This window comes from Miniopterus schreibersii (genome assembly GCF_964146895.1).
Source record: "Miniopterus schreibersii genome assembly, chromosome: 12".
Taxonomy (NCBI): domain Eukaryota; kingdom Metazoa; phylum Chordata; class Mammalia; order Chiroptera; family Miniopteridae; genus Miniopterus; species Miniopterus schreibersii.
The window spans coordinates 54,267,314-54,289,409 of NC_138112.1; the positions used below are offsets into that span (position 1 = coordinate 54,267,314).

At 41.7% G+C, this 22,096-nt stretch overlaps 1 protein-coding gene across 12 annotated transcripts in view; it reads right to left on the reverse strand.

Annotated features, from left to right (window-relative positions):
* MPPED2 (metallophosphoesterase domain containing 2) overlaps positions 1-22,096 on the reverse strand; it is a 164,317-nt gene that overhangs the window by 105,991 nt on the left and 36,230 nt on the right. For 8 of the 12 annotated variants that reach the window (XM_081154789.1, XM_081154794.1, XM_081154792.1 and 5 more), the window contains one exon: positions 5,315-5,496. The exons of the other annotated variants lie outside the window; for them this stretch is intronic. In XM_081154789.1, coding sequence (XP_081010915.1) covers positions 5,315-5,496 — 182 coding nt within the window. The remainder of the gene's footprint in view (positions 1-5,314; positions 5,497-22,096) is intronic. 12 annotated transcript variants of the gene reach the window in all.

A 22,096-nucleotide genomic window follows, 5' to 3' on the forward strand; every position in this document is an offset into this window, starting at 1 on the left:
AGAAACGGAAGCTCAGAGCTATTTAATGACAACCGAGTCCAAAGAAAGCCATAATTAAAAGTTCACGGCATTGGCGCTGCTACGTTAAAAGGGAGTTTGACTGACTGGATTGTTATACATAAATTTCCGGATGAAAGAAGAGGCTACCCAAGAACCCTTTCTAATTATGATATTGGAGCCAAAACAACAACAACAAATCCTTTGTAAGTATTCCTGCACAGTATATAGAAATCACTAACAATAGCCAACTGGCTCTTATAAATACTTTGAGGGGGAAAAGAAAAGGAAACAAAGGGAAGAGAAAGGAAAGGTAGAGAAGGGAAAGGAGGACAAAATTCTACCTACGGTAAGAGCTGCATAATTTTAATGTTTGAGCCAAAAGGCAAGGCAGGAAAAAATTTTTGTACCTTTATGTTCATTCATTCACTCAGAGATTCGACAACCATTTGTGCGCACTCCTATGTTCCAGGCCCTTTACTCAGAACTGGGGGGACAAAGAACACTCGTCAGGCCCACGCTGTTGCCTGGCGGGAGACAGACAAGTAAATAATCACATAAGGACCACAAGAGGCGCTCGCTGTGCACTCGCCTGACCAGTGGGCTGAGGGAAGCCACCAGCTCTGAGCGACCTTCAGGCATAAAGGATGAACGAGTTCTCCTAAAGGGAGGGTCATTCCAGGAAGTGGGAACAGGGTCTGCAAAGGGAGAGAGCGTGAAAGGACCAGTGCATTTGGGGAATGGAAAAAATTTACGGGGAATGGAAAGAATTTACGGGCAAACGAAAGTGAAATTAAGAAGGTGGGTGTGCAATGAAATGATAAGATTTCCTAAGGCTCATTTGTGCAGCACCCACAGGCAGGTAAGCAATATTGAAGACGACTACCTAAAGTATTCTGGAGAGGACAGCAGGGATAAAGACAGGACAAAGACGGGTGAGTAGGAAAGAATATCAAAGAGGCTCAGGGAGACCACAGAGGCAAAGGGAAGGAAGAACACATGAGGCCCAACACCTCACGAAATGCACCTTCAGGCACATCAATGGTGTCAGAAAGCACTGACGTTCAGAATTTACTAAAAAACAATAAAAACAATCATGCTTTAACTGTCAGGTAATCTATAGTTGACAAACTTATTTATAAGCCCAGTCTGTAACTTGGATGTATTTTTGCCAAGATAAAAAAGAAAATACTATAATGGCTGAGTGGCCAGAATCCCAGTTCAGCTCACCAAAGACTGTTCATGACATGCCTCTAAGATATCTGAGCTCACACATTAATGGGCTATAGGGTTTAACCATCACTTTAAAAAGTATTTCTTTGGGGAAGATTTATCCGTGCCTCTTTCCCACAGCTCTGCAGTCCCTAGCCATATGAAGCTGTGTATCCCTCTGGCCCTGGACTGGTTCCCTTCCTTGCAAACAGCTCCTCACAGCTCCGACTGTGAGACGGAGGACTGCGAGGTATGATCAGCCACACTGGGGAGGGGTGAAAAACAGGGATTCTGGTGGCTCCCACAGGATGGGAGAGACAGATGTCGAATTCACTCCCCTGCCCAAAGCCAAGATTTCAGAGGGAATTTATTTAATCTCCCTTGCCTCAATTTCCCCTTCTACTGAATTTGGAAGTGGGACCTCCAAGCCTTACAGTCCTAACATTCTGTCCAGTAGTGTAATTGTTCAGAGGGAGGCTTCTTTTCCGTCTCTATTCTATAATTTTTGGTTCCTCTATTACACTCTAAATCTCTCTTTAAATTCACAGTGCCTTGAATCTTCTAGTTTCTACCTTTTGGATTCTAATGCACTGGCTCTGTTGTCTCCCTTCACAGGATTTGTTTAAAGTCGTCCATAGGCCAAGGGCTATGTTAAAAATGATACAAGCCTTATCACAAAGCATATACAAATGAGGAAATCAAGGTTCAGCATATTAAGCAATTTATCAAAGGTGTGGAACTTAAAGCTGGCTCTTCCCAGCTGTTCCTGATCATTACAGGCTACACTACCTTTTTCTCCTCTGACTGCATCTAGTTTGAGTTCTGTCTTCTTAGGGCTCTGTGTGTGCTAGCTTATCTCATAAATTACTTTGTATTAATAACTTTATGTGCTACACCTGCCAGGTGACATATGTCCGTATTAACCAGGACCCATCATCTCTGAACCAACAGGGAACTCGTGATGGGAATCTCAGGCCCTGCAGCTGGTAGGTCAGGGTGAGATTCCAGACAGGCGGGGCTTTAATACATCTTTCAAATAACAGCACACGGTCAAACAGCTACTCAACTTCCATATGAAGCTGCCGGAAGCTACCACATTTTAGTTCAAGCCTAAAACCTACAAGCTTCCCAGCTGCTATAAGCCCACTCATAATATCACAGACAGGTCAAGGAAAAGGGCTCACACTGTAGGACAAGACAACCCTAGATTTACTAGTCCAGTGCACTTTGGTGGATTTTTTTAGCCTCTCTGAGCTATCTACCTGCTAAATGATCTTGGGTAAGGTAACCCAACTGAGCTTCAGGTTCCTCATTATAAAATTGGGATAACATTAGCAACCTTAGAGGGATATTGCAGGGATAGAGGAGTGCCTGACATGTTGGGAGAGTGAAGGAGCTTAGGGGATGGATGGTAAGGTTGCTTCTAATAATTAGAGTAGTCTAGACTAGAGTAGAAAGACAGAAATCAGCTGGAGGTTCATTGGACTCAGTACCTGCAGAATCTGAGGACTCATGATGGTTGAGAGTTGGATACCCTAGTATGGCATAAGCCCTAGATTGATCCTATCCTTGATTCCACGCTACTAGGCCTCTTGGCAGCTGTTGCTGGAAGTACATTTTTCAGGTAAGAGATTCCCAACTGAGCCAATGGGTAGAGTGTAGTCACATACCATCTTTCACCTCAGAGCACCATGAGGTTGCTGGGGTAACTGAACTATTCTGGGCCTTCCCTAAGGGATCCGAACTCCTCTATCCATGTCCCAGCGGGCTCCCTTCCTTTGGCCTTACATTCTGCACCCCCAGCAAGACCTCTTCCTCCTGCCTCAGATCAGAGAGGAAATGGGAAGGGAAGGAACTGGCCAGGCACCTGGACCTCGGCATCTTATTTCCCTATCATTTTATTTTCTTAGTTACGGCACATTTCCATTTATGAAGTACTTTCCCTTATAAAATCTCTCAATGTTTACTTGTAACCTACTAAATAATTCCTCTGACCTCTTCTTGTTTTTACCCTTTAAATATCTGTTGATGGTCCATTCACCACATTCCCCATTCAGTTATTAATGGCCCACAAAAACTTACTAGCAGCAATCATTTACTGATTAATCTGCACAACAATCCAGAAAGACAGGTAGTATTAATCCTTAGTTCTGCACGGGGAAACCAAGGGGAAAAGAGAGGTTAACTCAGTTGCCCAAGGTCAGTGGCTAAACAAGATTACAACCAGGATCTATCTAATCTTGTATTTCTATGAACACTTCCCACAGTGTTATTCCTTCTTTACAAATCAGTGTTGTCAATGCAGCTAGATCATTTCCATGTTGAGATTCAGTTGTCACAGAACAGCTTAAAACTGTCAAAATTCAACCCAAAATAATTTTGCCTGTGAATAGCTCATAAATAAAAGTGGCTCAAATGAAGAGATAATAGTACTTGAAAGCAAATTTTACAGAGGCAAAAGAGAAATAAAAAGATGTGGATTACGGACCCAGCTTCTGCCACAAGGAGACTGAGAAAGTCACAGAACTTCTCTGCACCTCTGAGTCATCTGTAAAAATGAGATTATGCTGAATGATATTCATGGTATCTTGCTTTTTAAATGAGATGCCTGAATACCTACAAAATCAGCACAAAATAGAAAGCTCCAATATCCAACTCGGCCAAGACCATGGTAAAACTGGTCTACTCATTCACTGTTAATGAAGTACACAGCTAGATGCCAACAGACAGCAAGAACCACAAAGGATTTCATATCCTTGACTTAGTAATTTAACCTACACCATGTTTTACCCTAAGAAACAAGTCAATGGAAGCAAAAAGACATATACAAACAAAAGTGTACATTTCAGTGCTAGCTATCAGAGGAAAAACTGTTATCGATTTAAATGTTCATTTTAAAGGATGTTTTAGTAAATAAAAGCATAGAACAATACACACGCCATGTTGCTATTAAAAAGTATAAATATGAAAATTAGGCAAAATCATTTAAAACCTTACAGATACTGTTAAATTAAAATAACAAAAAGTAAAAGAACAGATATGTACTCTGATGTCAGCTATATAAAAATGCGGATTGATGTGCAAGAGCACAGGAAAACTCAAAATAGTTAGGTTATTAAGTATGCTTATTAATTTTTTTAATCCTTTAACTGTTTTAATCAATATTATTTTTCATTAACACATACATTTGATCAATTCTTAAACAATTTCTCAAACCTTGCTTTAAAGTGTCTGCCTAATTTTTTGCATAATTTTTGCTGGTTGACATATTGTTTGTGACATTGATTTTCCAGAGTGATTTTTGCTTAATACTATATAATTCTTTAGTGTCTTTGGAGATTCTAAAATCTCAGAACCCTTGCAATTCTTTCTGTCACCTAAAAGAATTCTTTTAAAAATCTGTCATCTAAGCTAGCTATGAATAACCCCATGATTGCCTTGTAATGTTAATATTTGGCAATGCCTGACCCAGGAGTCAAGAAGCTTCCAATAACCCTGACCTGTGGGGGCCTCTACAGGAACCATCACACTTTTCACAGTGCATAGAGTGGTTTCACATTCCAAGGTTTTAGAGTTTTACAGCAGGACATTTTATATCTTCAGGGACTTTAGAGAACCTTCTGGTTCTCTCTGGAAGGAAAGCTGCTCTCAAGCGCCACTGTGCTAGGACCTTCCCTTCATGGGACTTCTCCACGCTCCTTCACTCCTTAGAAATGTTCTCCTGCTAGTAGGTCATTTGAACATCTTTGCTCATAATATCTGGGAAAGATTGCAGAGCCAATGAATTAAAAATATGATTCTAGGTCTCCTGTGTGCCAATGAATGCCCTCATTAAAACAGAATGAGCAGATGAGATCGGTTTCAAAGCTTTCCATCCCTTTGCCCCAGAGCCGCCGAGGCCAGGCTCTGAAAGGATGCACAGTAAAATTAAATATCTAAAAATTCATCTTTAATTAACAGAATTGGATTAAAGCTAGACACCACGGCATATCATACGAGAAATGGCTGAGCTGGCTTCCAAGTGCTCTAATTCAATTAGGACGCGGTGAGTGACACTCGGACGGGAAAGGTTAATTGGGGGCGCCAGAACGCAATCATTCCTTACCTAACCAGTCATTAAACTTCTTAACCTCTGAGGGCAGTCCCAGCTCGGTGAAATCGCCTGTGTGGAGAAGGATGTCCCCATAAGGCATCTGGATACCATCTGTTCTGGAGTGTGTGTCTGAGATGCAGACAAACCGCGTGTGGCCCGCTGGTTTTGGAGTGTCATATGGGATGGGGTCGACCCTAAAGTAGACATAACAGATCCCATAACAGTTAAATATATTAGAACCCTCGTAATTGTCATCGCACATACATATCGATCGCTATGCGTGAACGCGCCCAGACAAACCGATGCAAAAGCAGAAGGGGCCCTTGTAACGAGGGACGCTTTGGGGCACCAAGTGACAGCGTCACCCACCTGGGCAAACTCAAAAAGTCTTACTTACCTGGTACGAAAATTAAAAAGGATAGCTTACACGCAGAGACGGAAATAATGCAGGAAACAGAGAGTGATTAAGGCTGAAGTTTAGGGATATTGAACCCCAACTGGGGAAGCAAAATTATGTTATTTTGTCTCTCATCATGCTCCAATTGATCCCACTACTCATTAGGAAATGAATAACTAATTTATTCCCTCTTAAACATGCACAAGTCAAGCAATGAGCTAATTTACAAAGAGCACGGCACGTGCTCTGCCAGCTGAGATGTGGAGAGACATATTAGATTGTACCAATACTTAGTATTCTTCCCAGAGCCATTTAACACCTGTATCTTCCTGTCTCTGCTAAGAGATTCTCAAACCAAATTGTGGGGAGGGAAGGTGACGTCAAAATAACAGAGCTTTAAAAAAAAAACATTGGACGTTAAAATACTTTGTCAAGCTCCTTCTTTACCACAATGAATTATCTGCAGTCACAGTCACACCTGAGGTTACTTGGAATGCCCTGGGCAAAATCCTATTCAGTACAAACAGTAAGCCTTTTAATGAGTGTCTATAGATGCACATATGCATTAATATATGTATAGTTTTAGAGACCTAAGCACTGTGAAATTACACTAGGGCATAAGAATCAAAAGGCAAAGGGATCAACCCGAAGCAAAGAAAATGAAACAGAACATTCTCATTTAATTGAGTGTAACAAAGTGTGCCAAATAAACTTGGTAAAGAAATGCAAATCTGACTCTTCAAGCGTACAGTTTTAATTATTTAAGGGGTTGGTAGCAGAGTCAAGGATGCTTTAACTATATTAACTCTATGCTGACAGCTTCCTTTAATTTCTCTGTACGAACGGGCACTTGTTTTGGATCACGGGTGAAGAGAAGCAGTTACAACTGCAAAGAGAAGGTCAGGAGAGAAGCAAACATGCAGTGCAGAGATTACCGTGTGAAACGTTAAGTAAGAAGCAATATTTCATATCACAGCCCCGCCCGACAGTTAACATGCAGCAGAGAACACACACAAAGCACAACGTTAAGATTCCCTATGCATCTTGCCTCTACAGGCTTGGTTTAATTTTTCTTTCCTTTTCCCACTTTTTAAAAAGAAACAATTAGTTTTAACAGTGCAATTGTAGTGAGGGGAATAAAGACATCCATATGCAACCTGGTTGGTCTTGCATGTCCTTCATAGCTAACCTTTTAATTTAATTTTATCTTTGACAAAGAAGAAGGAAAATAGGAAAGAAAAGAGCTTGAAGAAGACGGAAAGGAGGAAGAGAGGGAGGGACTGTGAACTGGTTAACACAGTGGATCTAACTGGAAACCCAAAAGGAGAGTTTGCCTTCTGCAAACAACCAATAATTTTCCCTGTAAAGGTTGGAAATTACTAATGCTGTTACCATGGAGAAAACTCACTAATCCACTGAGATCTCATGAGTAACCTGGAAACCCTCCTGATTATATCCAGTGTTGATTTTTTTTTAAATATGTGAAAAAGTTTGGTATCTTCTTTTCCATTACGGTGACTCTATTCCAATCAGTCTCAGTGGTTCTAATCTTATCACTATCTCCTGTCTTCTAAAAGTGGTTTACTCAGAGAAGGAATGATTGGATTGTTCCCTGCTGGAAGAAAGCGATAGTATTCTATTCCTAGGCCTAAAGTTAACATGCTCACTAGAATGGGATTATGCACATTTATACTTCATCCACCCACATCTGAATGGATATTAAATAAATTAACCACTGGACTTTAAACATATGAATAAATTCAATATTACATATGCCTTTATTTTCCACTTTTCATCCTAATAATAATAACAAGCCCATTTCTTCCTTTCAGTAACTCGGCTAAGCTACAGGCACAAGCACTGCATTGAAATCCTTTACTAGCCCAACCAGATTCATCAAAGGGACATCATAGTCATCACTTAGAATTTATTAAACAGAAAATAGCACAGATATAAACCCTTCACTGTGAATAGACCCGGTTCTATGAATCTACTCAATTTAAAGAAGCCAATCGTCATACAGTATGTAATTTGTTTCCCATCTTAGCTCTACATAGGGCAATAACTTTCCAAGACTATTGGAACACCAGTCAATTTTTAAATGGCTGTAACTTCCTTCCCCACCCTACCACCTCTTCCAAAGAAACTATTAAATGTCGAACAGAATGAACACGATATAAAGGCCAAGGAATGGAAAAACAAGAGACAGAAAATAGGGAGAAAATGTGTCTTCTTATCGATGAGCGGAAATAAAATGAGTCAGAAATACACAAAACAATGGCAGAGACGGTCCACCCATCACCACCGCCAACTTGACGTGCAGGCATTTGGGAGAGATATTGAGGATTAGTTTAAGGTAGAGGATCTGGGAAGGGGGAGGCATAAAAACCCAAATGCAGAATTTATACACATCCCCTGACCCCGAAACACCAACATCCTTTGTTACCCACAGTACTAAGTACGAGAAGACAAGACAGCGCAGCATGTCAGAGCCCTGCTGCAGGATGACATGACAAATGTCACCTGGGGGTCATAGGAAGACATTTCCACCCAAAGACATTCAGAGCCAAAAATAAGACATCTAGTAGAGTAGGCAAGTCACAGTGAATATAATTAAAGTTGAGACAACCCTAGGGAAGCTACTATTTCCAAATTGGGCATTTGGTAAACACTTTGAAAAGTCAAGACAGACTAACGTTTTCACTCTAAAAGCATGTGGAAGGGGTAGCCTGACTGCCATGGCAACATCTACCTGTTCACGCCGTGTGAAGACCCCCCTGCTCCACGTTCCCCTTAGTTAACAACCTTCCTGCTTACTGTTTATGCTGCAGACTTCTCAGATGACCTGCCGTTTCCCCCAAGGCATCATGTCAAACATCCCAGCAAGTGAGTCTCTTACCAAGGCCATCTAACCCCTAGAGCCAGATTCAAATATCAGAATGAGATTTGCACGTACATCTGAGCACACCCAGGGGAAAACAAGATGACATGGGAAGATGAGAAGGAAACACGGCATCATAAAACCCCGGAGCTGGACAAAACCTGAGGGGGCACTGGGTTCAGTGCTCTATACAAAGCTGAATCCCCTCCCCCGCCCTGCCTAACTGACATCAATTTTCTCTCCTAGGTTTCCAGAGAAGGGGAGCTCCTGCACCCCCTCCCCTCCCCCAGGGCAGCCCATTCTGGTTTTCGATAGCTCTCCTTGCTAGAAACTTTTGGATCCAGAGTCTGCACCTCTGAGAAAGCTGAACACGGTCCAAAGGGACCTGGCCCAGAGCCTGAAGGCTGAGTAACAACTTTGGCTGAGTTATTCGCTTTGGACAAGTTATTTCATTCTTTCGGTCTTCATTTTTTTCTCATTTGTAGGATGGGAATAATAATGCCTAATCCGCTAAGTTGCTGTGAGGATATAAATTGCCGAGCCCTGGGTCTGGCACGCAGCACGTGCTCAGAAAGCAGAGGGGCAGAGTGACGTGAGGGTAAAGCACGTTCAGCTACACGGCCAGGCTGTCTGGCTCCGACTCCCCCTCCACGGTTACTGACACTGTGACACCAAGCAAGGTGCTTAACGCCCCTGCCTTGGTTTCCTCATCAACAAAATGGGTACAAAAATAGTACCTATCTCATAAGACTGCTCTGAGGATGACAGGGAATAAAGTATTCAAAGCGTGCAGAACAGTGTCTGACACACAGCAGATAGTAAATGTTAAGGATTTTTTCACTAATTAGTATTTTTTGCTACTATTATTGGTAGTATCCTTTAGTTTCTCCGAGCTCCATCTCTACTATTACAAGGAGATAACAACCACCACACACACAGGGTCTTTGTGAGGATTAAAGATCACATACACACCACCTAGCACAGTAGTGGGTACATAAAACACAGTCAGTAAACACATTTATTTCCTTCTGTCACTTCCCTCTTAACCCTAGTTCTGAAATAACAGAATAAGAATTCAGTCCCTTTTCCATTTGATAGTCCTTCAAATATTTGAGGACACGTACAATAATCCCCTGGAAGCTTCTCTACTCAAGCTGAGAAGCCTCAGTTTCCTCAGCTTGTCCTTGGTGTCACTGGATCTTACGTGGCCTCAGAATCCTGGTGATCTCCCAGGTACAAGCCAATTGGTCGGAGCCCCTCCGTCTCGTGTCAGAATTCACAGGCCACATGAATTCGCGGACCAGTAAGCTGTTTATCAAAGACAAATCTAGTACCGGCGACAGAGAGCCAACAGTGCTGGACACATGGGTGGACTTTCCTAGAGGCCTGAGCTGTTATCTCAAGCCATTTTCTCATTAAATCTCCAGGTTTTGTGCCAAGCCTCAAATCTTGCTCTTGAAACTCGATTGTCAAATGTTTACATACCTCACTGCATATTCAAACAAATAAACCATTCTCATTTATTCAGTCTTGGCACATTAGAGTTTTTTACCCATAAAAAAACAGTAAGATAATATTATTGCTTCCACTATGGAATCTTCTCCTGGCCATATGTGTTATTTTTTCCAATAACAAATTCATACAGCGTTGCAAGTTCCATTGCTAGATCTTCAGAAAAGCTATTATCATGTGGTTTGTTACAACATGGGTTTCTTTTCTTAGGCCATGTGAGCAGTAAAAGCCTTGTGTGCACAATTAGCCTAATAATTCAGTGTCAGAACAGACTATAACCCTTACAAAGCATTTTAAAGGGACCTGAAGGTATTCACCATCCCCCTTCCACTTGAAAATCTTGATGTTGCGCTTCTGCATTCCACTGGCTTTATCTCTAAAAAGTTTCCCGGTGTGACATTAAAGCATTCATTTTTACCCAGAAACTTTAGATGGCATGAAAGCTAAAATTGTTTGTGATGTTACACCATCCACCCTAGATGTACTGTTTGACAAAGATATGCAAAACTCACCAGCAAAACAATGAATAGATAAATACCAGGCTTAAATTAGTAGTAAAATCACAGAATTTTTAGACTGGAAGGGAGTTTAGGGATTATCTAATCCTGCGTTTCATGTCTTTGAATATCCTCTTCATGGTTTTTGCTTTACTCGCGTATATGAACTCGCGTATATGATTATTTAATTTTTGTTGCGTCAAGAGTTTTTGCACATTTTTTTAAGTTTTGCCCTAAATAATAGCATCATGAAGTCATGAATGGACATATGCTGGTTGCATTTTTCAACTACACATTAAAGTAAATACGTAACTGTTAAAACTCTGTTTAATTTTTGTCCACTCTAAAGAGCTAGAACTCAGGTTTTTTAACTTCCATTTCCCTTCCTTTCCCTCCCACTTAATTTTGGAAGCTAAAAATATGCCTGCACTCGGAGAATGAAAATGATAAAAGTTATAAAATGCCAGAAAATCAATCGCCTAAACTCCTGCAGCCGTTCATATCTAGAGAGACTGCTCAAAATGATTGGAATTCACTGTCAAAAAAATCTAAGTGTCAGTGCTCTGTGAATTGATCCCTCAAAGTCAAATGGAGTCTCTTCAAGCCTCTGCTGAGGGAGTGAGCAGCATACAATTTGATTTTTTGAATACTGATCAAAACAAAAAGTGTTCCTCATGCTCAAGGATGTCACATGTGCGGCCTGATCATGTTTCCAAACGCAGGTGTCTTCAGAGAAACTACTTTGGTTAACAGAAAAGCCTCATTAAAAGAGCCCTGCTTGCAGAGTCCAGGGGCTTCCTGCGCTCTTACTACACTGGTTATCGATTAGCTATGTGACCCTGGGCAAGTCACTTCCCCTCTTCCAGCCTTTTCCTCAAGTATGAAAAGTGGAGCAGAACCATATGATCCCCAAGTGATTAGCTGCAGGGTTTCTATGACACTATTAATTTGTACAAGACTTTAGAAACAATTCCGTCTCCTACACAGCTTAAAACATGTTCTTTCTCTTACAATTTTGTGTTCCAGACAATGCAAATATAAATGCAGACCAGATCCATCCAATTACAATCAGAATTAGTGAGGCTCTGTATAAAAAGATGTGGGGCTGCAATTTCGGACTATGGATAAAGCCTCCAGGTATATCTAGTGTAAGAGAGAACAAAGAAGCCAGAATTCCAGTTACCACAATAAAACAAAAAGGAAAAAATATGTGATTTAACTAGTTGCTTCAGAAATGGGGCTGTTGTCTTTCTTCTGGAACCAAGAGCTGGTGAAACTCTCCTAGCTTAGTCCTCCTGCCCCGGAACAGAAACGGTGCTGGGACACAGTCAGCAAGCGTAACAGAACCAGATGCATAAACACAGTCACATGTGTACCAAGGGCACCGCTCTCCTTTAACTGCTGAACTGCTGTATCAACACTGTTCTATCACCAACTAATTACAGCTAACAAAACCCACTGCGCCGAGTGTCTCTCGTCTATTTTTTCCCAGTACAAAAGTACAGTGCTGACACTGGATGAATATTAAGTGGTAACAATTTAATTCTTTGAGCGCTGCAGAGGATAGGAATTCATGGTCCTTGTACTACTAGTTCCATTCGAGGTATTTTGGTGTCTATCACGCTGGCTACTGTGAGCCACAGAAGCCTCTCAGATGGCACACTGTTGGCTCATGAAAATCCCACTGGAGATGTTCTGTCCAGGGCTAAATGTTTCCACTCTTTTAACCTAGCAATCCAGTTAATCGGCTTACATATCTGAGTGCTGGCCTTGCATTTGAGAAAAGAAGCCATGTGACACTGTACTGTGCTATTCCATACAGTCTGTCAGTCAGTCAGTCAACAACCATTTCTTACGCACCTACTTGTGTGCCAGGTGCCACTGTAGGCTCTGGAAGGACAAAGGAGCAACAAGGCTGGTTCCTTCAAGGATTCTGCAGTCCATTCATCAATTCATTACTCAACAAATGCTCACTGGTACACCTGGTTTCTGCTCAGTCATTTAGTCATTTCACAAGCACTTATTAAGCACCTTCTATGGCCCACAGATAGTGCTAGGTGCTAGGAAGACAGCTATAGCCAAGTCTGAGATGGTCCCTGGGATGTGTAAGCAGGTGACTTTGAAACAACATGCAATGTGTTATAATAAAGGAGGTGCAAGGTGCTGTGGGGTAGAGGAGAAATGCCTGGCATTACTTTGAGGGCTGGAAAGAACAGGGGACATTACTGTGGGCGCAGAACACAAGGTAGTGTGTCCATTTCAAATGCCTGGCACCAAGGATCTTAAGCTCAGAAAGAAGAGGCATGAGAGTGGCCTGAAGCTAGAACTTGAATTGGGATTTAAACAAGCACTGGGCTTGGAAAATCAGGCAGAAAAGAGGAGCTGTTCTGGCAACAGCAGCAGGGGTAGGGAAGCACTCAGCGCTTTTAGGGATGGTGAGTAAAGCAGCGTGGCTGGAGCAGAGTCACTGTGCCAGCGAGCAGTGGAAGGTTTGAAAAGCTGGTGGGACTGGAGCCAGGCCACAGAAAGCCAGGCTGTGAGGCCTGAAGCAGCCTTGGAGGCCGTGAAAAGCATCCTCCCCTGTCGCCCCCTAAAAGCTGGCTTTTAGGAAAACCACTAGTGGCTCCATGCAGGACGCGAGGGGGGGGTGGTGAGAGGGCACTAAAGGGAAGGACGCTGGATCGAAATTAACTACAAAAATCTAGGCTTCTGATGATAAAGCCAAACCCCACCAAAACGAACACAGAAATGAGAAGATGTAAAGAAAGGCAGTAGAAACCCAGTGATGGTATTATAAACAGAAACTATCAAGAGTGTACTATAGATGAGGATTGGAGAAGCAGTCTAAAACGAACAAGACCCTGCACCATTACGTGTTCTGGAGATCCATCCTGTCCCCACTTTTATCAGTGATCTGGTGCTATGGACTGAATGTTTGTGTCTTCCCCTAAAATTCCTATGTTGAAGCCCAAATGCCCAAAGTGATAGCATTTGGAGGGGGAGCCTTTAGGGGGTAATTAGATCATGAGGGTCAAGCCCTTATAAATGGGATTAGTGGCCTTATAAAAGAGGCACAAGAAAGATGATCTCTGTCTGGGCCATATGAGGTCAGAGCAGGAAGGTGGCCATCTAACAAGCAAAGAAGGGGGATCTCACCAGGAACCAAATTGCCTGGCACCTTGATCATAAACCTCCCAGCCTCCAGAACTGTGAAAAATAAATGTTTGTTGTTTAAGCCAGCCAGTCTACAGTACTTGTTATAGCAGTCCAAATTGACTAAGACATCAGATACTGATATAGAATTTTTTGGCTGATAATAGCAGCCGTTTTCAACAGGACTGTGTGATGCATCTTCAAGGGTTGTTTTCATTTAATCTTAACTGTAGGTGGGCCCTGTCCTTGTCCCACTTTACAGATGAGGATACTGAGACTCGGGAAGATTAAGCAATTTGGCAAAGGCGGAGGGGTAGTAGGCTTTGTCTTCCACCAGCTATACCATCTCCTCTTACACAACACACCCAGATGCAAGAGCAGATTCTGTGATTCTGTCCTAAAGCCAGGCACACAGTTTTTTAGTCAATAATTACAATTACATATTCAAGAACAAATGTGGGGTTTTTAAACTGGTCCACCTGAAAACATGTCTTCATCTGGCTCAGTCCGGTAGAAAGAACCTTAAAGGGCATCAAAAACACAAGCTTTAGTATTTTAAGTGTTGAAAGGAAGCATTCATGAGGACGTGTTCTGTCTAATTAAACAAGTTGTTTGTTTGTTTGTTTTTGTATTAAAACTAGGTCAAAGGAGAGTGAATTCTACTTTCTTTCTCCACCTTTCCAACTCATCCAAGCCAAGTTTTCCAAGGCTTAATGTCTCACAAATAGCTGTTAATGGAATTCACTGTTTCGCTAATTGTGCTTTATCAGAAGTGCAGGTAACGTCATATTTGCATAGCTAATGGGCTTTCTTTAAAGCGTATGGCCGTTCAGTTAGATTTTTATGGTCTGTAGTTTTTTTCCAACTTCGGGTTGAGTTGATTGACTTACTTTCAAAAAATCAGTCATGCCTAAAGCAAAAAGACCATTTTTAGCCACCTATGGGATATCACGTAAATGCATTTCAAGACACATGCTTATGTGTAAGGGCACTTACTGTGATGCCAACATCTAATGACCTTGCAGAATTAACCCAGTGCAATAGTTTTCAGACTCAATATATGCTACTCTGGAGAGTGTTCCATGGTAATAAAGAGAACCATTTTACCCAGCATCTTTACCCCTTGCTGAAATAGCTAGCCCCCTATTCAACCACAGAAATTACACGGTTCCCACACAACAGAAGGACCCGTGGAGAACTACTTCCTTTCCCCTCTGGGAATGAACAACTGTTACCTTGGTCGAGTATTTCACGATTTGCATTCACCCGTGATTACCGCAGGGTTGGTCTATCCAAGGTACAGGCGTGGCTGGTGAGTTGCGGGTGATCACCAGCAGGTATGTGATTGAAAAGAGAATCACTGCTAAGTCTGAACGCAACTCCAGTGGTCGATTTACTTTGAACAATAACAATGGGAAATACCTTTTACCCAGCTACGACGTCTGATCAGCACCGGCCAAACTCTGCCCAGGCTTCCCTGTTGAATGACACTGAACAGGTCTACCAGTAAGTATGACTGTAAATTAGTTCTTCACCTCATGCTTTTGCATTAGCCACCTTAACCATTTAGTGCAGCGGTCAGCACACTAGCCCATAGGCAAAATGGGTTCAATGCATGCTTTCAGAAAGAAAGCTTAGAAAGAAACCACAGCCACATTCATCTAAATATTGTCTCTGTCTGCTTTTGAGCTAGAGCAGCAGAAGTTCAAAGCTGTGAGGGACTCCATCCATACAGCCTGCAAAGCCTAAAATGTTTGCTGTTTGGACCTTTATAGGAGAAAGTCTGTCCACTCCTGATTCTGTCATTCAACAAACTTTTATTAAGCAACAGTGTATGTTGGACATTTTATTACTAATAACAATACCTGACAATTAGCAGCACCTACTATGTGTCAGGGGCTTTTCCTGCATTATTACATTTAATCTTCTCAATATCTTTGTATGTTGCATGTGTGTGTGCTTTTTTTTTTGTATTCTTCAAATTTTGCTTAGAGTTACCTAATAAGCTTGGGACTTTGGATTTGGAGCCTGTCTAAACCATGATTTTTTTGCCTTTTGCTATGCAATTGTGTTTCTCAGAGGTTTGGGGGGAAAATTAAGACTTTGGAATGAGCATCCTTTTTGAAACCTCTGGGTGTTCTCTGGTCCCACAGGGACGTAGATTTTATCCTTTGGGCTTAGCTTACAACTTTGTAACTTATAGATAAGTAAAAGCAAAGTGAATAATTCTTATCTACAGATGCAAATGAATTCTGTCGAGTGGAGTTTCAGTTGACTCCCTCTCCAGTTTTCATTCATTGGTAAGCTCATTTCAACATTCTTTTCTTCCACATCAATTTGAAGTTTTTCCTACCAACCTGTTACAACAAATGTCTTCCTCATTTAGTAATGGGTTAAATAAAATTTTTGAAAAGAGTACATTTTATATCTGTATGAGAGTCGAGATTTTAAAAAATTATTCTTTTACAAGATGAGAGGGGTTCATCTATGTCACCTGCAGCATCACCACCACCTGGGTTTGGACCATGGCTCTGCCTCTGCCTAGCTTGGAGACCCTGGACAAGTTACTAAACTTCTCTAAGTCTTAGTCATCTCACCTGTAGACTGGGGGTGATAACAGAGGTTGCCTCAGAAAGTTGATGCAAAGATTGAATAACTATGGCTTAGAGTTATTTAAATAACTGGTGCACATTAAGTGCTAAATAAAGGTTAGCCATAGCTATTGAGATGCTTCTATGAGAATATTGATAAAAGGAATTAGTTCTAGTTGGGGATGGGAGGTTTTCACAAAGTAGGTATATTTTATCTGGGCCTTAAAGAGGTAGTAGGAGTTCACCAAGCAAACAGCTAAGGTGACGTCATTTGACATAAAAGGAACAGTATTTTTTTTTAAATAAAGAGAGGTATGAGGTGAGGAAGGTGAGTCAGAGTGCCAAATTGACAAGGAGGTAATTTCCTGCATTTATAAGGTGGCCTGGACTTTCCTACAGTTGTTGAAGTTTGTACCTCTCTACTTCACAGTTGCATAAGGATTGCTAGAGCCAAGTAGGAATATGTCATCCAGGTATCAAGTTTTCATGAAATCCAGACACAAAATCATCACGACTATAGTTATGACTACTCACCCAGTCCAGGTAGCCATCAGGAACAAGTGGTTATTTTATTCCAAACTTTATAAAAAGTACTAGCCAGGAATGGTTGAGCCTAAGGTACAGACCACGATTTACTGAGACCAAACTTTTATTCAACATACTTTAACAGCTTACATAATATTTCTCTCCCTCTCTCTCTCTCTCTCTCTCCGCCCCCTCCCTCCCTCCCTCCTATGCACCCAAGAAAATAACACATAAATCCAACAAATGCAATTATACCCTGGTTCTTATTCTGGCCAGATCCAATTTCTTTCATTGCCTGGTTATATGTCATTTCTACATTCTTTTATTGGTCTCATAATGGTTCACATATCAAATTACCCTATCCTATTGCAAATCAGTGGCTTCCCTGGATACTTTGGGATAAAGGGAATAAACTTCAGGTAATTCTCAGTTCTCTGTCAACAGTTGCTAAAAACTTACTAGAAAGCACCATGTTTGCATAGTTCTGTCTGCTCCTTTTCACCCCTGCATACACCCATTTGAACACTGAACTGTAGAGGCCCGTCGTCTGGAGTGTGCATCCTGCAAAACTGCTTATTGTGGCACCCGGCAGGTCTGCTGAGACCCAGGCAGGTCACCTAGCTCTTTCTGCTGGGGCAATGATGGATAAGATGAAAGGGAGGTTAGACCACTTTAGTTTTTTGGCAGGGAGAAAGCTTCCTCAAAAAGCCTCTCCTTAAAAAAACACAAAAAAACCCTTACAGGCACTCCCTGTGCCCTACTGTCAGATCCCACCGCCCCCGTCTCCCGAGGCCCGCGGTGTGATTGTTTCAGCTCCTTCCCCGTGAAGAGGCGCGCACGTGACCGCCGCCCATAAAGGCTGAAGTGAGTGTACTTAGCTAAAGGGCATGGCAATAATTTTTCTCTTCCACGTGAGAAAGTTAGCCTTGAAAATTCTCTGGCTCACTGCCTGTTTTTAAATCATCTCTTAGGGAGGGGTGGCCAATGAGGCATATTAAGTTAGAAATAAACCCCTTGCATTCCTGTATTAATTGCTTTTAAAAACAATGCAATGATGATGATGATGATGATGATAATAATAATAATAATAATAATAATAATAATAAAAAGATTGTAGCCCCGCTCAGCCTTCAGGTTTGCTTTCAAGGCAGTGCTAAAGACTGGATGTTTTAATAGGCAAAGCCTCCCAATGCCCACTGTAGGAAAGCAGTCCTGGCTGACAGATTACGTCGGGGCTGGCGCTGTTCCGTTCAGACAATGGGATTCCTCAGAATCTAGGGTGAGTGGTGGCCTGAGAAAGTCACTGAAAAAATTTATAACCCCCAACTACAAATCAGCTTCTGATTCCAAAGAAATTATTGTCTTTCCCACCCATGTTGTAGCATGCACAGTACCAGAAAAAAATTGGTGAGAATATGAACCCATTTCAGTAAGTGCAGCAGAACTAGAGTAAAATTCTCCTTCTTTGTCCTGACTCTTAAGGGGGGGGGGGGGGGGGGGAGGAGATATGGGGGACATCTGTAATATTGTCAACAATTTTTTAAAAATGTTTGCTACAGGATCCATGGCAGGGCAGTGTCCCACCACATCCGGCAGAGAGGATGTGAGAATAGCCAGGAATTTTGATGTGAGTTTGCCAAAGTATAACTTTGCTGAGCACTTGCTGCAACTGAGGACACATAATTTCTATAAGCTCGTGGCCTAGGAGGTATGGACAAGTTCACACACATCTGTGCTTGGTGCTTCCCCACCTGGCCGGGCTGAAGAAATGGGCTCTTTTGTTCCTCCTCTCACTCCTCTGTGGACAGGGGAACCTCAGCCAGGCCTGTCAGGGGGGTTCCCTAATAGGAAAGACACAGCCCTCCCCCGGGAAAAGATGCAGTAAGACCTCCCCCAGGGTTCGGGTCCGGCTGGTCCTTTCTCGATGAGACAGCACAAATCCAGTGAATCTGTCCATAGCGCTGCTGGGTTTCTGGGTTAGAGCATTTTTTTCACAAGAGATTGAGTATAACTCACTCAACTTGTTCTCGGCAAACTGGATTCCTGTGGGAAAGTTCCAGTAACAACTTAACTCAGGTCAACTACTTCGCCCTTTCTGATCTGCCTACTGTTCTCTTCATTTTTCACTTGTACACTGGTACAACCCTTCATACTTTTCCAAAAAGCCACTTCATAAATAGTCGGATTTCATTCTCACCTCTATGTAACAAGGACAGTGTTATTATTCCCATTGGAATCTATGATCCAGATGGGTGGAGTGACTTGCTCATGGCCAATGTTACGAACAGAACTGGGTCCAGGCTCTACACTTCGCAACTCGAGCAATAAAAATAATGGTGCCACCAGTGAACACTATTTACCATGCATCTGGCACTGCGCCAACCACTTTATGAACGTGACCTCATCTATTGCTTGCTCGAACCCTGTAAGGGGATATTATTAATCCCATTTTACAGATGAGACATACCAGGTTTATGAGGTTAAATAATTTCCCCAAGGTCAGCGATACCACAAATGATGAAGCCTCAGTTACAAAAGGGGGTCTCTGAGTCCCGGCTGAGTCACTATTATATTGACTCCCAGTCCAATACTTTTCTCCTACACAAATCCAAGGTTCAACTGAAGAAATGTAAGTTTTCTCCAGATCTGAAGATTTCAAATATTAGGTACTACTTTTAAATAACCTAATAAACTTTTGAAATTCCAGTTTTGCCCAGGTTGATACGGTCCAACAGAAAACGCTCTGAAAACTATAAAGTGCTATTTTTGACAGGTGTTCTTCCTGGTCCAAATATCATTTGCTTCCACCTCTTAGTTCATTTCACAGAAAAACAGATGCTGCATATAAATTCCTGCATCAAGTTTACTAGAATCCCCAGAAAACTTTATGGACATAGTAAGGTCTCAACACAAACAGCATGGACTCAAATCCCAAATATTATAAACTGAAAACTTCTGGAATGAGAGCAATTTACTGAACCGCAGGCTTCAGTTTTCTCAGTACTTACCTCCCAGAGATATTGGGACAAAGTAATGAGAATGCACAGGCCATAGTGTAAAGGACCAATCATTATCATCATTATGATAGTTTTGTAGTTATTTCTATCTCTGCAGAATGTCTCAGGATTGCCCTAGTTTCACTACGTTGCAAAACCTGACTCCTCTCCATAATGAAGTGTTCCAACACTCTCTCATATACCGATAATAAAGCACTCTGTGCTCTAACGGGGAGAGAACATACCATTTCGTAATTTATAATTCAGCTCCGTCTCTCAAAATTATTATTCACCGGGTGCTATTAAAACTGTCAAGTCTTCTAGGTCACCTAAGTACTCGTGTCAAAGAGCTGTTATTTTACACAAAGTAATGTGTTAATTCAGTCAAATAAGAGTCACCTGAGAGACCAGAGTCACAAAGGACAAGCCAATTTCCCTGGCCTACAAAGGTGAATTTGCCCAAAATATGAGAAATTATTATTTTACTGTGAAAAAAAGAGCTTTTCCCCCTTCTAATTATAAAACATATGCTTACTAAAGTTAACAAAATTAAGAACATGTGCATAAAAAGCAAAGAAAGCTGAACCCCAGAAACAGACACACTAACATTTTGGTATCTTTCCATTCTGTCTTTCCGTTACGCATTTTTAAGACATAATTGGGATCATTCTGCCCTCAAAATGTTACATTCTGGGATTTTTTTTTTTTTTTGCTCCACTTATACCATTATAACGTCAGCATTTTCAATGTTACTGCAGACTCTTTATAAAGGTTTTCACTGGGTGCAGGATATTTCATGAGTTAGTGTTGTCATAATTTTCTTAACCGTTTCCCTTTGCCGAACTCCCCCAAAAGGCTTTTAAGCTGTCAAGCCCAGACAAGATTTCTAGACACACCGCCGTAACAGCGGGGCCTGCCTGTGGTCATGAACTGGGCCATTCTGGGAACTAGCTACATAACTTCTCACCATTAAGTGAGAAACACCGTGGGTCCTACTCTCCAAATGCCAACAGACCAGGAGTTCAGTGATGTGTGAACCCCAAATGCCAGTAGTTCTGGGCACAATTACAGCAACTCCTCTAAGATAAATAAAATAGTGTACTCCACCGTCCTGGCCACCCACAGCGAGAAGAGGGAAGAGCACAAACACCTCCCCCTGGGAGCCTGCCCTCCAGTGCAAACACGGGCCACAGATGAATCTGCTTTTCTCTTCCCCTCCACGGTCCATTTCCAAAAATCACTGTTCCATCACCACTCAACACCATTTGCCGCTGCAGACTGCACTATAAAACCTACTTTAAAAATCACGTATCATGTTTGTTATATTTTCTTTCAGGGAAAAAAAAGATGTTTAAAGTTCTCATCACAAGAAAAAAATTTGCAACTGTGTGTTGATGGATGTTAACTAAACTTATTGTGGTGATCATTTTGCAATACATACATATATCAAATCATTAGGTTATCACCCAAAATGAATACAATATTACATGTCACTTATATCTCAATTTAGTAACTATAAAAATGAGTAAAATATTTTCCAAGAGGGAAAAAAAAGCGCAGGGGCTGGGGGGAGGCAGAGGGCAAAGGCTCTGCAGGAAAAAAACCATGCGGACCTTGCTTATAGTCACAGGATGTAACACTGAATTCAGAGCATACGATCATCACGCTCACTCACTACCTTCATGCTTGAGCATGACCATCGTCTCAAAATCCAAAATGCAGTGCCAGGACTTTCAAGTTGGGGACAGTGGTGTGGTCTCAAGAAACAACTTGTGAATTACACTTGCATTTCCCACAGTTAAAACAAACAAACAAGGATTTTTGTTTCAAGCAGTGTAAGTTTCGCACAGAGAAGGCATTTGTGAAACTCTAGGCACAGTAGCTGGAATTTTAACCACCTTCACTGCTCCTGTTAAAAACAGTACTGAGAAACAGGACAGTGGTTCCTACTTCAAGCTTAAAGTTAGGGGGGCCCAGTGGGACAGAATGGGCCGTGTCGCAAGAAAAGCTGGGCTTGAATTCTCATTCAAGCGCCATAAAGGAAGGACAAACAGCCAAGTCAGAGGTTTCTTTGAGTATTAAATATGACATCCACACCTCCAAGCACCATCTCTGGCACAGAGCAGGTATGTCTTCCATTGTAAGGATTTCAGGATTATTAACAACAAAAGTTTATACTGCAAGAGGGAAGCTGTCAGGAGTCAGATTGCACTGATGATTCGTGAGTGCAAATAATCATAAA